Source organism: Aulonocara sp. 'chitande type north' Nkhata Bay, linkage group LG23, assembly GCF_057382095.1.
Source record: "Aulonocara sp. 'chitande type north' Nkhata Bay isolate Kocher_YH1m ecotype deep benthic linkage group LG23, A_spYH_male_GT1.1, whole genome shotgun sequence".
Classification (NCBI taxonomy): Eukaryota; Metazoa; Chordata; class Actinopteri; order Cichliformes; family Cichlidae; genus Aulonocara; species Aulonocara sp. 'chitande type north' Nkhata Bay.
This window is the reverse complement of record NC_141365.1, coordinates 4,369,423-4,387,456: the sequence shown is the minus strand read 5'-3', so window position 1 is coordinate 4,387,456 and position 18,034 is coordinate 4,369,423. Positions and strand designations below refer to the sequence as shown.

Sequence of the window (18,034 nt, the reverse complement as noted above, 5' to 3'; positions counted from 1 at the left end):
GCTCTGGCTCGGGGCTTAGAAATGCCTCGATCCTGAACAGAGAGAATAAAACCAGAGCACCAAACTGGAAATGCACACTCCTGCAAGCCTTTCTAATAACAACAAAAAGGAAATATAAAGAGAAACTCCACATTTACGGTAAAAAGAAGCAGCTGCAAGAGAGTAGTTCAATTCAATTACATTTTATTTATATAGGACAAATTCACAAAAACACTTGCCTTAAGGTGCTTTATGCAAGTTACAAACTACAGTATTCGATAGAAAACAACAATCAGACAACCAACTATGATCCAGCACTTGGCAACAGGGATGGGCAACTGGTTATACACAATGGGAGTAAGACCTGGTACACAGGAGGCTTATCTGGTGGTGGTTAGGGTTAGAGATGCTAAGTATTTTGTTGAAGTGACCAGGATGGACAAGATTAGAAATGAGTATATCAGAGGGACAGCGGTTTGGAGACGAACGTAGAGAGGTGAGGCTGAGATGCTAGGCTGGGATGGAGGCAGATGACCTGCTATAGCTATTCCTAAAGCGGCCAGTCAAAAGAAGAAAATGATATCTATGGATAAAAGTTCAGATGTGCCTTGGAATGGTGATTTGTTCAGGGTTTAGCGCACCTCTCATCCATGATAGTGGGGTTAGGATCAAGTCTGCATGAATGGATGGAAGTATTTTTTTTAGATAAAAATTGCTCAGTTACATTAACCTTTGCTGAGTTAAACCCAGCCCTGCGCTAAATTAATCCCGCTGTGCCATTCTTCAGAGCAGCATGACCTCATTACTAGTTGAGCTGAGGTTGCCAAGACATGTCACCTTCTTTACAGAAACGAGTCATTGAATAACTACAGACACCCACACAGCCTGCCTGTATCCACTCAAAAAACACTGCAATAACAGTGGGCGTTGGCCACCGTGTTATCTTTTCCGTGGTTTGATTGTGTGAGGGGAACACGCTGTGTTTGAGGACAGCTGATGTAAAATGATGAGTAAACAGGGCTTTCGCATTTGCCAGCAGCTGTTGGGTCAGACGCCAAATGATGGGCAACGTAGCCGTTTGTACAGTCCCTGCTGGGGTTACTCAGATAACAAATGACTTATCATCACAGCCTGTGCATCTTCTCATTTAGCCTGACAGTTCCAGTGGCTTTGTTTCTGTGTATTCTTCACAAAGGGGGTCAGTAGAAGTATTATTATTATAATTTGCTCAAGATAGCATCCTTAATAGTTTTAGTGAGCTGTCTGAATAGATAACTCTTAACTTGAACAGAAGTATATAGTGTATCTATATTTATAAAATATACAGCATGTATTAGCACCTGTAGTAATCATGCACGACAACACAAGTAGAGAAATTCACAAAACACTCCTGAATCTATTTTAGCACAGCTCAAGGTTACACCATCACTCAAAGCAGCTGGTGCAGGAAATAAGAAGAAGAAAGAAAAGTTATGTTGAAGTGTGTAGAAAAGCTGTGACTGCATTCACCCGGCTTTTATAACTGCACTGATCCTCCTTCACAAAGGTGGCAAACACTAACCAAAATCAATCCATAGGAAACGAATACACAATGAATACACAATCACTAGATGTGTTCTACAACAAGAACTACATAACACAGGCACTTGGATTACGGTATCATCTCCTTCCCTGTTTCATTTCCTGGAAAGATAATGTACATCCTGGGACAGGGCAGTAAAAGTACAACTTCCTGAAACACACGGAATAATTATCAGGGAGTTTGCACAATACATTTACGCTCACAGGCTGAGTCTGCAGGCCTTTTCGCTCTTGTATCATATTACCACGCCATCATTCTAGTTACTTAAGTCATGTGTTATTTGAGTTTACCAACTTTGGCATGAATAAAGTACGACTTAGCTTATAACTTATAGTAGCAATTAATCCTTGCAGTCACGCCAGACAGTGTAAACAGAACAAAGTCCACGCTATGTAGTGATCTGATCTATGTGGAAGTGCTCTCCCGGGAGTCAGAGCTCAGAGTGGGTTTATCTCCAGTAACACCAGTGCCACAGGTCTCTGTGTGCTGCTCAGTGGCTTCATCCTGACAGGAAGGCAGGGCAGTGGCTTCCCCTTGGATGGAGCTGGATTTGTGAGATGAGCTAGGGGAGTTGGTGGGGCTGAGCTGGACAGCTGTCGTGTCCTGAAGCGTGTGCTCGCTCGTCTCCATCTCAAAAGCAACTGCCCCCATCCTCATCAGCGCCCATTTCTCACCTCCTTTGGCCTTATGGGCAGTGTGGGCTTGAGGTCTCCTGCTGATGACACAGCAGGCTGTAAAGAAAGCCAGCGCTATGAGTAAAAGAAGAGGCCCAATGAAGATGGGAGGATTGCTTGTAGGGATAAAGGTACCAAACGCAAAAGCTCCCACCAGGGTGATGTTGATGCCAGCCAGCATGATGCACAGCCCACAGGCGCAGCACAGGGCTGGAGAGGGCATGCTCTGGTGCCTCGGAGCATGCTGCTCGGGGGTCTTCTTGGGAGCAGATGAACTGGAGTTTTTTTCAGGTAGCACCATGTCTCAGGAGAGCTCAGAGAAGCTGTTGATCAGACAAATGGCTGAAAATAGATCATTTGATCTCTTTAGAAAGAGAGGCTGAAAAGTAACATGACACATTTTAGAAGCAGTGCAAATGTTTTAAAGACTTTTCATTCTTCTGATTTTGAACTCTGGCAACTTTTTTTTCTTCCAAAGTAATTTCTTAGCTGTTAAAAAACTGTGAGCATTCCCGTCTAATTAAACGCATTAGTTATGAGACTTTAAACCTCAACAACATTAAAGCGCGAATACAATTCATCGAAGGCAACAACGCTGATAATGCCAAGTGAGAATCTGCAAATATAAAAACAGTCTTGTTCTCTCGCCGATGGTCCACAGACACACACACAAACCTGAAAGCAACACTTGCTGCAAAATTTCTCTGCACCATTCTGTGTCGCTTACCTTACATCGGACACATGACTCTGGCCGTTTGGGCGCTTTGTCCGTGTGTCATGTTGCACAGGAGCGGCGGGTGTGATCTGCTCCTCCTGCAGGTGAGCAGCGGAGTGATCTGCAGCTGATGCACTGCTGAATATCGGCCACTGGCTGCGCTGTGGAGCTGCTTCAAACAAACAGCCCAATCACAGCCATCACCCTCTGAAGTGCTTAAGCTTCTAACGTGTCACATTAAAGGTGCTCTCGGGAAAAGTGGAAACACACACACACACCACTGCACTCCTACATCTATCTGATGTTTATTTCCTTAAATCTAATGATGGGAAAAGTTTGTGAAACCTGGGTTATTAAAGTGCAAAAAAGAAAAAAGGCTCGAGACTATGGCCTCGCTCCTCTTTCTCCTTTGCTTTTCAAAGAAGTCTCAGCAAGGACACGGCCTCTGTTTCTTACCAGTGTGCGTAGAGGTTATTCACCATCTCCTGTCCCCTCCTCAGCTGTTTAGTCCAAAACAATGAGTTGTTACCATTTATCACTCCTGACTGAAATAAATCTTTGTAAACTAAAGCACATCTGCTGCAGTGAAAACAAAAATCCATTTGCTCACGTCTTGTGAACGAGACCTTTGAGTGCACAACACAGTAATATTGTCTTGATGTAACACAACTTAGACAAGAAGAGCTTTTTATTGAGAACACAACATGCCAGTGAAAACACGCTCTACACATGAGAGCTTTATGCATAGGACCCCATATGAGCTTTGACACATTTCAGAGCGACTCTATAATCGCATACCAATTACTGCATCTCATTCTAGGCCATCTCAAGTAGACGGAGGGAAACAAACAGCTTCTTTTATGAATCATACTAGTGTGGGGGCTTTATCATAGCAAGCAGTCGTTTCCTAACATGTGTATTCATTCTGAGCAAATCTCCATCAATTCATGCCAGCCTATGAAGGCCCTTAGTTGCTATAGGGATGGGTTGTCCATGGCAACAGTGTGAAATAAGGGAATGAGTTGGCACTGGCACATAAACTTTGTAAGGTATGATAAACAGGAGCCTTTGGAGATCCCATTCAAACACAGACAGTCTAAATTATAAGACAACATAAAGAAAAAGTAGCTTCTTCTAAAAACAAAATCAAAAATCAGAAAATATCAAAGAATTCTCAGTTCATCCATAACAGTTTCCATTGGCACAGACAAAATCAAAACAGGGACGATTAAAAAAATATTTAACAGTTTTATAAACTCACTTCACAGAATGGAATCACGTATCTCACTAGTGTAACATAAACTATTCTCTCATCCCTTTAAACCAGCCATGCAGGGCTTGTAACAGGTAGATTACACAGATACCATCAACAAGTGCTTGTGATGCAAATCTAGAACAAGGAAAGGCTTATCCACCGCTAAACGTTTCTACTCGCTGTCAACCGCTTTCCCTCCCAGTGACACTTATCTGAAGCAGCAAACGATCTCGCTCAGTCCCGTTCTACTTTTTTAAGTCACACCATTTGCTTTAGCTGCAGCTCTTTTGAGGACTGGCAAACCCAGTCACTGCTGGTTGATCTAAGCCAGCGAGCCAGCCCAGGAATCAGGAACACTACAAAATACAGAGACCATACCTGCTGCTCATAGGGTGAATAATCTTTGTGTGCACACATTAACATTATATATAAAAGTCCCACAGTTCAGCTTTAAGTCTCATGAACTGCATAAAACTTAAAACAAATGCAATTTTCACATTTCAAGTAATTTAGACTTAAAAATATATATATATAAGATCACTAAGACAATAAGAAATTAAGCAAAACCTCTTGGAATAATCTGCATCACAACACCAAACATGACCTCCAACGAGAAGTTATAGCAAAAGCGCTGAAAAGATAAATACTATTTTTAAGTGTCAAATTCATATCATTGGTGAAGCTTTAAAAACACAAGAACCTCCCATTCTGGGCAAACTAAATAAGATATTTATTTTAAAGTACATCAGTGCTGCAGGTAGCTTGTATTGACATGAGAAGAAAAAAAACTTTAAGATCCAGTCTCACTCCATGAGTTTCTGCAACCTCCAGCCACACTCTCAGGTAGTCATGAAGACACAGCTCGACAAAAGAGTCAACAGGTAAAACAGGGGAAAGGCCCTGTTTAACGCTCAGACTCCTCTAAGTGTTGTCTGTTTTTATCACTTAAATCACATACATTCACACATAAAAATCATATAAAAAAAATAAAAAGAAAAGAAAAGAAAACATGCTTTAAAAAAGCAACAAAAAAAATCCCTTTTCTTTAGTCACTAAAAAGCTTTCAAATAAAATAACTAATTCACAGCTGGAAAAACAAGTAATAAAATAAAATAAAATCTACCTATAAGACGATATTGCATTAAAGCAGCAGCTGCTGCTGCGTAGCTGTCCTGATTCTTAAAATGCTGTTTTTGGTGTTGATATGTATTTTAGTAAAAACTGCTGGCACTGAGAGCAGTTTCTGGTGTTTTGGGTAACGATGACTAACCCAACCTGTGAAGACAATACATAAATTTCTTAAAGCCAAAGTTGTTCTGAAAGAAAATCAAACCTTTGTTAAAAATACTCATCAGCTTAAAGTAACTCCTGGCCAAATCCTGGAAGTTTTACTGTTTTCTATTAGTAGGCAGAAGCTGAGGTTTAACTGCGCACTTGATGTTCAAACTCTCACTGATAAGACTACTGGCCAAGGAGAGGACTTTCAACAACAGAGACACTTTCCATACTGTGTGAACAATCCTACAAGGCTCCCTATAAAAATAAAAATCCACACAGGAGGTAACTAAAATTATTCAGATAACACGATAAGGAGGTTAAGGACCCTCAGGCTGTGGCGTCATCTGAAGTGGGTGCAAAGTCTCCGTGCCGGAGAGCACTGGACTGTGCCCGTCTGCGAGCCAGCCTGGAGTTAGAAGGAGGAGAAAGCCTCATGGAGCAAACAATGGCTCCGACGTCCTCCCGCTGCTCCTCGTGCTGGGATAGCTGCCGGTTGAAGGCGATGGCTTCTGCTGCAAACTGGGTCAGATCTTTGGTGCTGCTGTTCCTAGAACAAGAAAGAAGGCAGAAAAAGATATGAGAGACATCTAAGCACACTTCTGCCACTTCTCACTTTAATAATGTGATTAGAATAAAGTATCCTAGATCCTTGTTTCATCTATCCCAATATTTTCCATCTTAAAAAACAAAAAAACAAAAACAAAAACCATCTTGAAGCAGAGAGAACCTGAAATTGTTCTCAAAATTAAAAAAAAAAAGTTGTTCATAAACAAAGGTATGTGCAGAAACTCTAGTTTCCTATGAAAAACCACAAACACTAAAGGTCTGATTCTACTTCAACCACAGAAACGGAGCTAAAATAAAGACAGACCTCTGCAGAACACGAGGAGTTGGAAGACCTCTCTCTGGAGCATTCTGGAAAAAAATAAATAAATAAAAGAAAGAAAGAAAAAAAAACTCACAGCTGGAAAATGAGGACAATAATTCCAGCTGTCTAACATTAGACAAGTAGTGCTCAAATGTAATTATACCCACCCCCTGCACCCAAGGGTGCTTGAGGACCTGAGCAGCACTGAGGCGCAGAGTGGCGTCCCGAACTAACAGCTTTGATATGAGGTCCTTGGCACCCACTGTGATGTGGGCCCAGTCCTTGTCTGGAAATTCATATTTGCCCTGCTGGATGCTCTCAAACAGGTGACTCTGAGGGGAGAAGATCAAATAACCTGCTGATAAGTACATGCCATTTACACACACACACACACACGCGCGCACGCACGCTGCATTATTGTGCTGCATTCATTTTTGTAATGGTGTTGTCATTCTGTTGTGCATTATAAATTCAGACCTCACACCTTCTTTACAAAAGTGAGCTTTTTCTCCAAGCAGCACAAAATTCAATAAACCAAACCAAAACTCCGCTCAAGCCAAGATAATGGAAGAAGAACCGACGACATCCATCTAGATGAAGTGAAAGCTAAAACAAGGTTTTCCCTGGTAAATCTACAGAACCTCTTCCCATTTCTTCTCAGCCCTAATACTCTACTACAAAACAAAAAAAACAAAACCCCAAACTGTACTGAAAGTGTTTGGCTTTTCTGAATAATTCACATAAGAGCATTTGACATATGGGTCAACAGCTAAAGCCAAATCAGCCGTAGTGCTCCTATACATCGGCTTTTCTCATTTTTTTTTTTATTTTTAAAAAGAGATTTCAACCTACATCTAAGCCTAACTTTACCTACATTACTAATTATGTTTCTTAATTAAGCCAGTATACAGCAAAAAAAGAAAAATTTTTAGTTACTTTATTTGAACTGTCTACCATGGACATGATAATCAAAGAGGCCAGCATTAAGATGAACAAGCTGTAATGCCAGCTAAAGGAGGCATTACAGAGCATGTGTTCTTTTAAGACCTCTAGTCTGTAGTTTTATATTATTTATAATGTCTTCATTTCAGAATGATAAGCGGAGACACACAGTGAATCTCTGGTGCAAACACTGCTGAGCTGAGCAATTATCCATGGGATGGATGCTAAACAACAGTGCTGATTGGAGGGGGCATACCTGGCATGTTCTGCATCTTTCTCCCCGATCCCAGCCACAGTCAGAGCCACAGTGTCCTGTGAAGGGTGGGCTGCCACTCAGTAAGATGTAGAGGATGACCCCGAGGCTCCACAGATCGCAGCGTTTGTCGTAGAAGGAGGCCTCATCAGTGAACACCTCGACTACTTCTGGAGCCATGTACTCTGCCGAGCCACACTGAGAGAGGGCAAAGATCAAAAGCAAAGAAGAGGTAAGTCAGTGTAATCCCTTATTAGTTAATTGGACAATATTATGTGTCTATACTTGGCCGACAATTTAGAATTCGACACTTACTGGTGTTGTGAGCTCTGGGGTTGTTATGGGTGTACAGGCACTGCTGAGCTTTACTCCACTTCCTAGATCAAAGTCACAGATCTTTACTGGCGACACCTAAGTAGAAAGAGAGTAAATATATGATTATGTTGTTAAATTATAAACCTTAAGGGATAATTAATGCCTTTCTCAACTCATTAAATGCCAATTACCTGATCAGTGTATTCACAGAGTATGTTTTCTAGCTTAAGGTCTCTATGGGCAATGCCTGCAAACAAAAACACTGTCACCTTTACACTCAAAAACAAAAACAAAACCTCTATTTCCTTTGGATTTCAGCAGAACACCTGCTTGAATTTTGACCTACCTTTTGTGTGTAAAAAGTCGAGAGCTTGGGCAATATCTTTCACTACCTTACTAGCCTCCAGTTCATCAAAGTGCTTTCGGTTTTGGATATGTGTAAGAATAGAACCTGCAGAAAGAGAAGAGGATCACTCACGGGTATATTTGTGCGCTCATAATGAGCCATCTGGCAACAGCTCTGTTTGCATTACATAACTGTTGTGTTAATTATTCACACTTACCACCACGCAGCTTTTCAAATACCAAATAAAAGCAGTTGTTGTCCTCAAAGAATTCAATCAATTCCAAAATATTCCTGGACAACGATATGTTTAGGTGATCAGAATTGTTTTTATTCTGGATAAGTTTTCTTTTCTCTCTCATTTTTTTTTTTTTAAATATTAATCAGACAAAAATCAACTCACTTATTTCCTTGACACTGATAAAGAGTCTCCACTTCTCGAAAGACTCTGCTGCGGCTGTGTCCTGCACTCTTTTCTATGATCTATGAAGGCGAGCAGCAGAAATTGTGATTCAATGGACATTTTGATTGACTTTAAAAAAAAAAAAAAAAAAAAAAAAAAAAAATGCAGTACAGCTTTAAAGAAAATGTTGCCATTAAAGAGCAACCCAACCTGTTCAAATGACATTTAAATTTGGCAAAACTGTCCCTACTTACCTTCACGGCATACTCATGTCCATTCTGCAGGCTGATACATCCTTGAACTTTAGCATATGCTCCCTGGCCGAGCACCTCATGAGTCAATTTGTAGAGATCTGAAGAAAATATGAAGTGTTGGTCAATTTTCCTGCTTTCACACGTACTGCATGTGTTTCAGTTTTAGCCTACTTACCATCAAAAGTGCCAGTGGAGCTGTCTGTCGCTCTAGTTCTTTTCTTCTTCTTTCGTTTACCTGTATCTGGGATGTTCACTGGCTGGCTTTTTTCACACTCTGTAGAGGCAGAAATGAATCCATACACACAAATTAAAACATTGCAATTTTTTTGCACAGTGCTCTCGCTTTGTAAAGTTTACAAAGCTATAGAAATGCTAGGAAAAGTAAAGCATTTGTACCTGCTGGGTCTTGGGAAAGATTCTGTCTTTCCTCTGAGGTATTTCGGTTCTCCTGAATGCTCCCACAGTTTTGCCCTACTTGGCCCAAAGCAAGGGAGTTACCCTGTTACAGAGAAGGAGGCCATACGGGGGGGACAGGGGGAGGGAATAGTGCAAAATCAGCCAGTGATCAATGTTGGTACAGTAGAGAAAAAGCAAATGAAAAAAGCAAAAAAGGAAAATTTTAATTTGGCCTTGGTAATAAATACTAAAAATAAACACTAATCCATAATATAATAAAATGTTCTGTACATATCATAGGCTTGCAACTGTAAAATGACTAACTGCAGTTATAGGGATGCATCACCACTACTTTGATCATTACAACCACCTATGGCAGTCTGCCAAAACAGTGATCAATATGATAATACTGGAAACTCCGTGACAGGCCTTATCTGAACTTTACCAGAAACATTCAAACAACAGGGCACAGTGCTTTGATGAAACTACTGTGCACCATTTTCTGGTCCTTTTATCTTATCAGACATGTTTCAGGAAGTCAGCTTTTGTAATCACCACTAATCATAGAGAAGATCACCTGGAGGGAGGGCTGGAAGGGCTGCAACTCCGTCATCACGCCGTGCCTCACCATATCTGCCAACTGCCACATACAAATATAGTTAGTCACGTAAACATACGTAACAACTAAATACAATGCAGTGATGAGGCAAAAGGCTAGAGCAATGGAGAAGACACCGCCCAGCGTTAGCTTATGTGTTCCAGTTTCCTCTTTCTTTCATTCTTTGGTATTACATTGTGTATCGCTCTGAGTTTGCGGTTACTGTTCATCTACATGACCGCAGAATATTCACTTACAGCAAAGTTTATTGAATTAGTTAGTTCATACTAGTTAAATGATATGTTTCGGTTAGAAAAACACAAAACTGATAATTAGCTGTTAGCTAATGGAGTTATACCAGCAGTTTGTATCGATACTGAAGTTAATAAATATGTGTACGGACAGCCAACAACGTCCACTTAGATAATTACTTAACATTAGCAACGTTGTCCTAGTTACCAGGAGGGAATTCTGTATAAAAGATCATTACGGCATTACAAAAGCCAGAGCTAGCGGTGGCTGCCTACTATAGCTGTTGTTAGCCCCAGCTAGCAAGAATGAACTCAGATAGCTTGCTAAACCGATTTACATGACCAGTTGCTAACTGTATTCAGAGACTGTTTAAGCGACGTTAAAATAAAACCACAAATGCAACAAACCCTTCAAACGTGGACTCCACGCCAGCCAAATCCCTGCAGTCAAAGCCTGTGACAGCTGATGTAAGTTCCCATTGCTTTCTGTTATCAATCAGTCCAAACAGCTGATGACGTACCGGGCGGGAAAACGCGAGAGCAGACGTTTGCCCCGCCCCTTTCCGGATTAACTCCTCTCCCATTGGTAGCGTGACCGCACTGATGCAACGTCACTTGGCAGGGTTCGTCACCACGCCTCAGTCCACGTAGTGGGGATTTTTGGTGCATGATGATGGCCTTTATTTATCCATGTAACAGGTTTGGCAAGTGAGCAGTGATAATAAGTATGCTATATCTGTTGTTGTTGTGATTTTCTTTTTCCTGCGAAAATGGAAGCAGACGCGATTGGCTGATGGGAAGAACTTTTATGCCCTTAAATCAGATTTTAAACAGTGAAAACACATCGTACAAAATACAAACTCTGGTCAACGAGAAAACAAACAATGCATCAAAACTTACACGAAGATAAAACATATACATGCACAAGAGGAAAGACAGAGTACAGGAGATGCAGTGTATAAAACAATACAGAATAATGAGGAAACTCACAGCACCATAATGAATGTGAAGTGAAAAGTTCTGTAAAGGAACTTTGCCACCATCTGCAGAAGTCTACTGAGTTTATGGGCCATGTCATATGCTTGGAAACCACTCGTACAAGTGTACACAAAGCAGTTCTCTGTCTGGTGTTTTGATGCGGAAGTTTTCTCAAGGGGCTCAGATAACGTCATAATGTAAACTCCTTTGTCCATGTGGCTTTGTCTAATTGCATATCTTCTCTGTCATCTCTTTCTGCAGGAAAAGAAAAAGAGGAGATGTTAATAGATAGAGTCTAATATGTTGTTTGAGAAAATGAATATTTACACCGTCATGATTCTGAGAAAGAAAGCAGTTGCTCCTTGAAGACTAAAAACAAACATAATTTCCTGGGGCACAAGAGGTGGGGCAATAAAACGAGGTCTATTCAAAAGATTTATCTTTATGCAGCGTGTTGACATTAATGCCTTGTCCCTGTTTTCACATTGCAGGGGGAATTATGCAGCCCAAGCGAGGTAATGATGATAACTGCAGCTTTTTATTGACACTTGGAACACCATTCCCCATCAGCTCACATGCGATAGAGGCTCCTTAGTTGGAAAACAGAAACAAGTACAATCTTTAATCACATGACTATCCAAAGTCAGCAGATTCTCTTATGAGTCTTTTCTCATCAGACCTAGCCATTTCCTGGATACATTTTGTTCATGCTGGAAAACTGAGTGAAAACTAATTAAATTTGTGTGTCATATGGAATATATTATCTTAGTGAGAACGCTATGAGCTTCAGACTGAGTGATTTTATTGTCGGTGCCTTCTATGTACAGTGGCTTGCAAAAGTATTCGGCCCCCTTGAACCTTCCCACATTTTGTCACATTACAGCCACAAACATGAATCAATTTTATTGGAATTCCACATGAAAGACCAACACAAAGTGGTGCACACGTGAGAAGTGGAATGAAAATCATACATGATTCCAAACCTTTTTTTTTTTACAAATAAATAATTATTCAGCCCCCTGAGTCAATACTTTGTTGAACCACCTTTTGCTGCAATTCCAGCTGCCAGTCTTTTAGGGTCTGTCTCTACCAGCTTTGCACATCTACAGACTGAAATCTTTGCCCATTCTTCTTTGTAAAACAGCTCCAGCTCAGTCAGATTAGATGCACAGCGTTTGTGAACAGCAGTTTTCAGATCTTGCCACAGATTCTCGATTGGATTTAGATCTGGACTTTGACTGGGCCATTCTAACACATGGATATGTTTGGTTTTAAACCATTCCATCGTTGCCCTGGCTTTATGTTTAGGGTCGTTGTCCTGCTGGAAGCTGAACCTCCGCCCCAGTCGCAAGTCTTTTGCAGACTCCAAGAGGTTTTCTTCCAAGATTGCCCTGTATTTGGCTCCATCCATCTTCCCATCAACTCTGACCAGCTTCCCTGTCCCTGCTGAAGAGAAGCACCCCCAGAGCATGATGCTGCCACCACCATATCTGACAGTGGGGATGGTGTGTTCAGAGTGATGTGCAGTGTTAGTTTTCCGCCACACATAGCGTTTTGCATTTTAGCCAAAAAGTTCCATTTTGGTCTCATCTGACCAGAGCAGCTTCTTCCACATGTTTGCTGTGTCCACCACATGGCTTGTGGCAAACTGCAAACGGGACTTCTTATGGTTTTCTGTTAACAATGGCTTTCTTCTTGCCACCATAAAGGCCAACTTTGTGCAGTGCACGACTAATAGTTGTCCTACGGACAGATTCCAGAGTCACCATGGGCCTCTTGGCTGCATTTCTGATCAGCGCTCTCCTTGTTCGGCCTGTGAGTTTAGGTGGACGGCCTTGTCTTGGTAGGTTTACGGTTGTGCCATACTCCTTCCATTTCTGAATGATCGCTTGAACAGTGCTCCGTGGGATGTTCAAGGCTTGGGAAATCTTTTTGTAGCCTAAGCCTGCTTTAAATTTCTCAATAACTTTATCCCTGACCTGTCTGGTGTCTAAATCCAATCAAGAATCTGTGGCAAGATCTGAAAACTGCTGTTCACAAACGCTGTCCATCTAATCTGACTGAGCTGGAGCTGTTTTGCAAAGAAGAATGGGCAAAGATTTCAGTTGCTAGATGTGCAAAGCTAATAGAGACAGACCCTAAAAGACTGGCAGCTGGAATTGCAGCAAAAGGTGGTTCTACAAAGTATTGACTCAGGGGGCTGAATAATTACACACACCCCACTTTGCAGTTATTTATTTGTAAAAAAGGTTTGGAATCATGTCTGATTTTCGTTCCACTTCTCACGTGTGCACCGCTTTGTGTTGGTCTTTCATGTGGAATTCCACTAAAATTGATTCATGTTTGTGGCTGTAATGTGACAAATTGTGGAAAATTTCAAGGGGGCAGAATACTTTTGCAAGCCACTGTATGTACGCTAAACTGGAAAACACACCTACTCAAAGATGAACAATAAGCACATCAAACATTCACGCAGCTGGGATAAAGCTGGCAAGATGGTAGATATTCTCTGCTAGACTGACAGTTCCTCTGTTACAAAACCTCCATCTGATCCTTTTTCATATGCATCCTCACTTCACACTCATACATCTGATGTCTCACCAGAGGCTCCAGCTCAGAGTGATCAATGAGGTTGAACTCTGAGATGAAATAATAATAGTGTTTGTAGCAGGTATTGATGTGGGCCTCTGCACCCATACTGCAGATGCTGTCAAAGTGATGGATGTAAACGTGCACAAACACCCGGAAGAGACGGCTCAGGATCTTCTTGCACACCTGCTGGAAGTTCTTGGGGAAAGGTACTCCTAGGATGAAGAAGGAAAACAATAAGATATAAAAGGACTTCTATTCAGAAGCTGGTCTAATAAAATAATAGATTTGATAAAGGAAACTGTAGGACTCAATTGTAAATGGATTTACCATGTATGCAGATTTAAAAAGCATCATTAATCATGCTTATCTACAATAGGGCTATTAATCTACCGAATTTCCTAAATAATCTATTGAATAGTTTGTGTTTCAATCCCAAAACACTTAATAAAAAATATCTGTGTTTTGTGCTGAAGAGCTGAAAAGGCCGTGTGAAGAACAATCTAATTATTCGTATTTAATTTCTAAGCAAAGCGAAGACAGCATTGCTGTCTTATTCTCCCTCAGGTCCATGGAGGATTGTGATAACTGAGCAAACGGAGGGACAGAAACACCCTGAAGGACCAACCAAAACCCATTCACACTCGTGGGAAATGTTTTCATCATACCTGACTAGCATGTCTAGGCTTGACATAAGAAAAGAGAAGTCCCAGAATGTCAGTGCTAACCACTGCGCCACAGAGAGGCTCTGAGCTCACGCTTCTGTGACGCATGAAGTTCTCACCTCTAATTTAACACTATGATCACCTTGTCAACAACCCCCTCTAAATGTCAACATTTTATTGTCTAATTAACCTCTCCTTGAACTCAATCATTGCATTCGTGAGCTTAATGAAGGAGACAACCTCTGCACTCTGTGCTGATACTTTAGTATAAAATCTCTGCAGCCAGCACTCAGTCATGTATTAGCTTACGCACTCAAGAGCAGTCCGATGGTTTCATTTGTAAACTCCTCACACACACCTACTCTTGTGGGGAAGATTTCCTCATTATTGATCAGTGACTCTATCCAGTCCATCAGCAGATTCATGTACTTGAGAGCAGGCAGCTTGGTGGGTCTCTTGTAGTCTTTACCGTCCTGCCATCTGTACTCATATCTCAGTCCCCCAGACATGATAGGGCACGTGCGCTCGCTGCAGTACTCGCTCACTGTGCCATAGATTAGGTTAATTCTGTTGAAGAAATCCACCACGTGAACAGCAATCCAGTCATTGAGGTTCTCGCCTTCTGGGAGCTGAACTACTTTCCTCAGGTCCAAGCCAGATTTGAGCGAAGCCTGGGCCTTCTTGTACAGTTCAAACCGCTGCGTACCGGGCTCAAAGCGCTTCTTTGGCCTAAATGTTTTGTCTTTGCTAAACACTTGACCAAGACACAATGCCATTGACTCAGTTATTTCCCCTGAGATAAGGGGAGAGTGCGCAATGATGAAAAATAATTAGGTTGGAGTATGAGAACGTGTAGCCTTCCTGGGAGAGGGGAACCAGTCTGATTTCAGCTCTTGGAATGGTCACAGGTGGTTCGCGTCTGTCGTGTAGAGACTGCAAGGAGCTCTTGTTTTCATTTGGCACGATGGCACTGTGAAGACAATAACAGGCATGTTTTGGGGTGAATAAAACATAAAAGATAAAACAATTCATGCAATATTTAATTACAACAATTGTTATAGCTACCATAAAGTAAAAAAAACAAAACAAAAACCTACATTTTCCTAAAGAAGACCAGCTAAAATGTTTTTTTATAGTCACAGCTGCTCTTTGTGACCCAAATGACCTCAAAGCAAAGTTTTCAGTTGCAGCTACCAGTAAAAATAGCAACACTTTCAGTCTGCTGTACCAAAAGTCAGGCCAATTGAGTCAGGCATAACTGGGAAAATGAATAGTATGCTGTGATCCACTAAAGATTAAACTGTCCTCAAGAGGACTGTGTGAGAAAATGTCCTGAGTCAAATAGTTTTAATGCTCTTAAAGGCAGAACCACAACTTTAATTTTGTGTGGGACACACACACACGCACGCACGCACGCACGCACGCACGCACACACACACACACACACGCACACACACACACACACACACACACACGCACACACACACACACACACTAAATATGGATAGAAAACGGCCCATTCTTCCTTGAGAAAGTGGATATGAAATTAAATTAAGAGTTTATGGATATTTTTTGTGCAAAACTATTGTCCATCTGTCTGGTGATTTGCTTGTATTGGGAGCATGACCTCACAGGTTTTGAATGTCATGGTAATGAAGCAGTAATGATTGCACAATTTATTTGATATAATATGGTAAATGGTAAATGGCCTGTATTTGTATAGCACTTTACAAGTCCCTAAGGACCCTAAAGCACTTTACACTACATCCAGTCATCCACCCATTCACACACACATTCACACACTGGTGATGGCAGCTACATTGTAGCCACAGCTGCCCTGGGCCGCACTGACAGAGGCGAGGCTGCCGGACACTGGCGCCACCGGGCCCTCTGACCACCACCAGTAGGCAACGGGTGAAGTGTCTTGCCCAAGGACACAAATATTAACTTGGAGGATTTACTTTAAAACAAGAAGATGGACGGTTACATTTTATAGTCTCAAATATGTTTTGTAAACGTGTTAGCGTGGCAAAACCGAATTGAATTGTACATTTCTATTCACCGTTTGAAGGATGTGGGAAGAATGTCCAGAGATCTGACACCTAGATTAAAGCAGCTGTGATTGCAACACATGATACTGCAGCCGCATTGAGTCCTGAGTCCCATTGTTAACCCTCTCAGGCCCAAATTACGTTTTTTGTTGCTAATGCACAACCAAGTCCTGCAGTGGTACTTCTGAGTAAAAAAAACTCATAAAATATGTATGTGGGGTAATCAGGTTGTTAGTTCTTAACTGTTGCAAATCTGCAACGTCTGCCTGGAGAGGGTTAACTGCCGTATTCAGAATTTCCCACGGTTGTAACTGAGGCTCTAGTGACTTGAATTAGCAGATGTTTCTGTCACTTCATGCCAGTCTGTACTCCCAACACGTGATATTGATATGGGTGTTGTTATCTTTCTATTGACAAAATAACCTCAAAAATCACAACCCACAGGCCTCTCGCATGTTTGTAAAGCTTCTGGAGGACTGGGGTCCCTCCTGTCTTAATCTGAGGAAAAGGCAATGGCTAAAAATAAAAACACATGTGATCATCTCCATTGGCTCTTTCCACTAGCTTTCATAGTTTGCCTGATCTCAGTTCAAAACTCACCACTGGGGGAACTTGAATACGTGGTCAGTCGATAGCTCTGAATATGTCCATAACAAACGAGAGTTAGACAGAGCTTCATTCACTCCTAAACTCTGAGAGACACTGGTTCAGTTAAAGATTCAGCTCAGACATCTTTGGGATACGAAAACAGTTATGATTTATACAAAAGTGACAGTATGAAGGAGGAAGTGACTGTTGACCAATTTCTGTCCCTACTTGCCTGAGCAGTCACACTGAAGCATGTTAGAGCATGCAATGTGGCATGCATGCTTTGTTTTCTTCTTTTTCTACCAGTTTTCCATCAGACACTGCAATTTCTTGAAACTCTTTCATTTCGTGGTGCAGCAACAACAAGAAACAAATTGTCAGTGGGAAAGCAAAACAAGACATTACAGAATGGAAAATCTCTGTGCACTGTACCTGGCCGAAATCCTGCAGCGGAGTATTTGGAATGTGGTGGAGAGTTGTGGGAAGTTCAGGGAGGATTCGAGTGTCTGGATCCTTTGATTCTAAACTCCCTGTGAAAGCCTGCTTCAGTGACTCTGCCCCCTCTAGGTCCTCTGAATTTTCTCTCTGCTAGTTGCTAACGGTCTTAAGGGGCTCCAACTTCCCTCAGGAAAACAGACAACACACTAAAAGAGAAAAAAGATATTTGCCTTCTCTTCCTGTAGGTGATGTCACTTCCTGACTTTGTCTAGTAGGTTCTGCTATCTGTGTGTGTGTGTGTGTCAGTATGTGGGTGGGTGTTTGGAGGACCTATAAAGTGAAAGAGAAGAAGGGCTGAAAAAGGCCTTCCCCGAACACTGACTCTGCCCTCCCTCTTTTCCATTTTTTTTTCTTTCTTGTCGATTTGCAGGCAAAGCAGCCAACCCTCTTATCCAACCAAAGCCCAGCCCTCTGGTAAAGGTCCTGAGAAAACATCCCTTCTCTTGAGCCACTTATAGGACACAGGGAAAAGAATAATCCCACAAACATTTCTGGATGCCTGGCAGTCCACGACCATGATGCCTGGCTATTTTTTATGAAGTCTCAATAACATATTATT

At 41.6% G+C, this 18,034-nt stretch overlaps 3 protein-coding genes and 1 long non-coding RNA gene across 6 annotated transcripts; 1 reads left to right on the top strand and 3 right to left on the bottom strand.

Annotated features, from left to right (window-relative positions):
* Window positions 1-200: 200 nt before the first annotated feature.
* Window positions 201-3,041, bottom strand: LOC147300959 (transmembrane protein 275-like). 2 transcript variants are annotated; one of them, XM_086283106.1, is made up of 2 exons: window positions 2,963-3,041; window positions 201-2,558 (listed from the first exon to the last, which is right to left on the bottom strand). In XM_086283106.1, exon 2 carries the CDS (start codon window positions 2,534-2,536, stop codon window positions 1,967-1,969), a length of 570 nt encoding a protein of 189 aa, XP_086139232.1. In that variant the 5' UTR covers window positions 2,537-2,558; window positions 2,963-3,041; the 3' UTR covers window positions 201-1,966. The 2 variants fall into 2 exon arrangements, with proteins under 2 accessions (XP_086139232.1, XP_086139230.1); XM_086283104.1 differs by having other exon boundaries at window positions 201-2,577; window positions 2,963-3,015.
* Window positions 3,042-4,911: 1,870 nt separating this feature from the next.
* On the bottom strand, window positions 4,912-10,693 carry mknk1 (MAPK interacting serine/threonine kinase 1). Of its 2 annotated transcripts, XM_086282667.1 has the most exons (14): window positions 10,515-10,691; window positions 9,835-9,897; window positions 9,258-9,360; window positions 9,037-9,135; window positions 8,862-8,959; window positions 8,608-8,687; window positions 8,425-8,498; window positions 8,208-8,312; window positions 8,053-8,108; window positions 7,862-7,957; window positions 7,550-7,744; window positions 6,519-6,683; window positions 6,355-6,398; window positions 4,912-6,030 (listed from the first exon to the last, which is right to left on the bottom strand). In XM_086282667.1, the coding sequence occupies exons 2-14, from the start codon at window positions 9,886-9,888 to the stop codon at window positions 5,811-5,813; spliced, it is 1,389 nt and encodes a 462-aa protein (XP_086138793.1). In that variant the 5' UTR covers window positions 9,889-9,897; window positions 10,515-10,691; the 3' UTR covers window positions 4,912-5,810. The 2 variants fall into 2 exon arrangements, with proteins under 2 accessions (XP_086138793.1, XP_086138794.1); XM_086282668.1 differs by lacking the exon at window positions 6,355-6,398 and having other exon boundaries at window positions 10,515-10,693.
* Window positions 10,694-10,897: 204 nt separating this feature from the next.
* mob3c (MOB kinase activator 3C) lies at window positions 10,898-17,709 on the bottom strand. Its single transcript, XM_086282666.1, has 4 exons — window positions 17,410-17,709; window positions 14,697-15,308; window positions 13,686-13,888; window positions 10,898-11,339 (listed from the first exon to the last, which is right to left on the bottom strand). The coding sequence occupies exons 2-4, from the start codon at window positions 15,112-15,114 to the stop codon at window positions 11,310-11,312; spliced, it is 651 nt and encodes a 216-aa protein (XP_086138792.1). The 5' UTR covers window positions 15,115-15,308; window positions 17,410-17,709; the 3' UTR covers window positions 10,898-11,309.
* Window positions 11,351-13,903, top strand: LOC147300957 (uncharacterized). The gene is made up of 3 exons (XR_015127138.1): window positions 11,351-11,487; window positions 11,576-11,599; window positions 13,789-13,903. It is a non-coding gene; the product is annotated as an uncharacterized LOC147300957 (long non-coding RNA).
* Window positions 17,710-18,034: the final 325 nt, after the last annotated feature.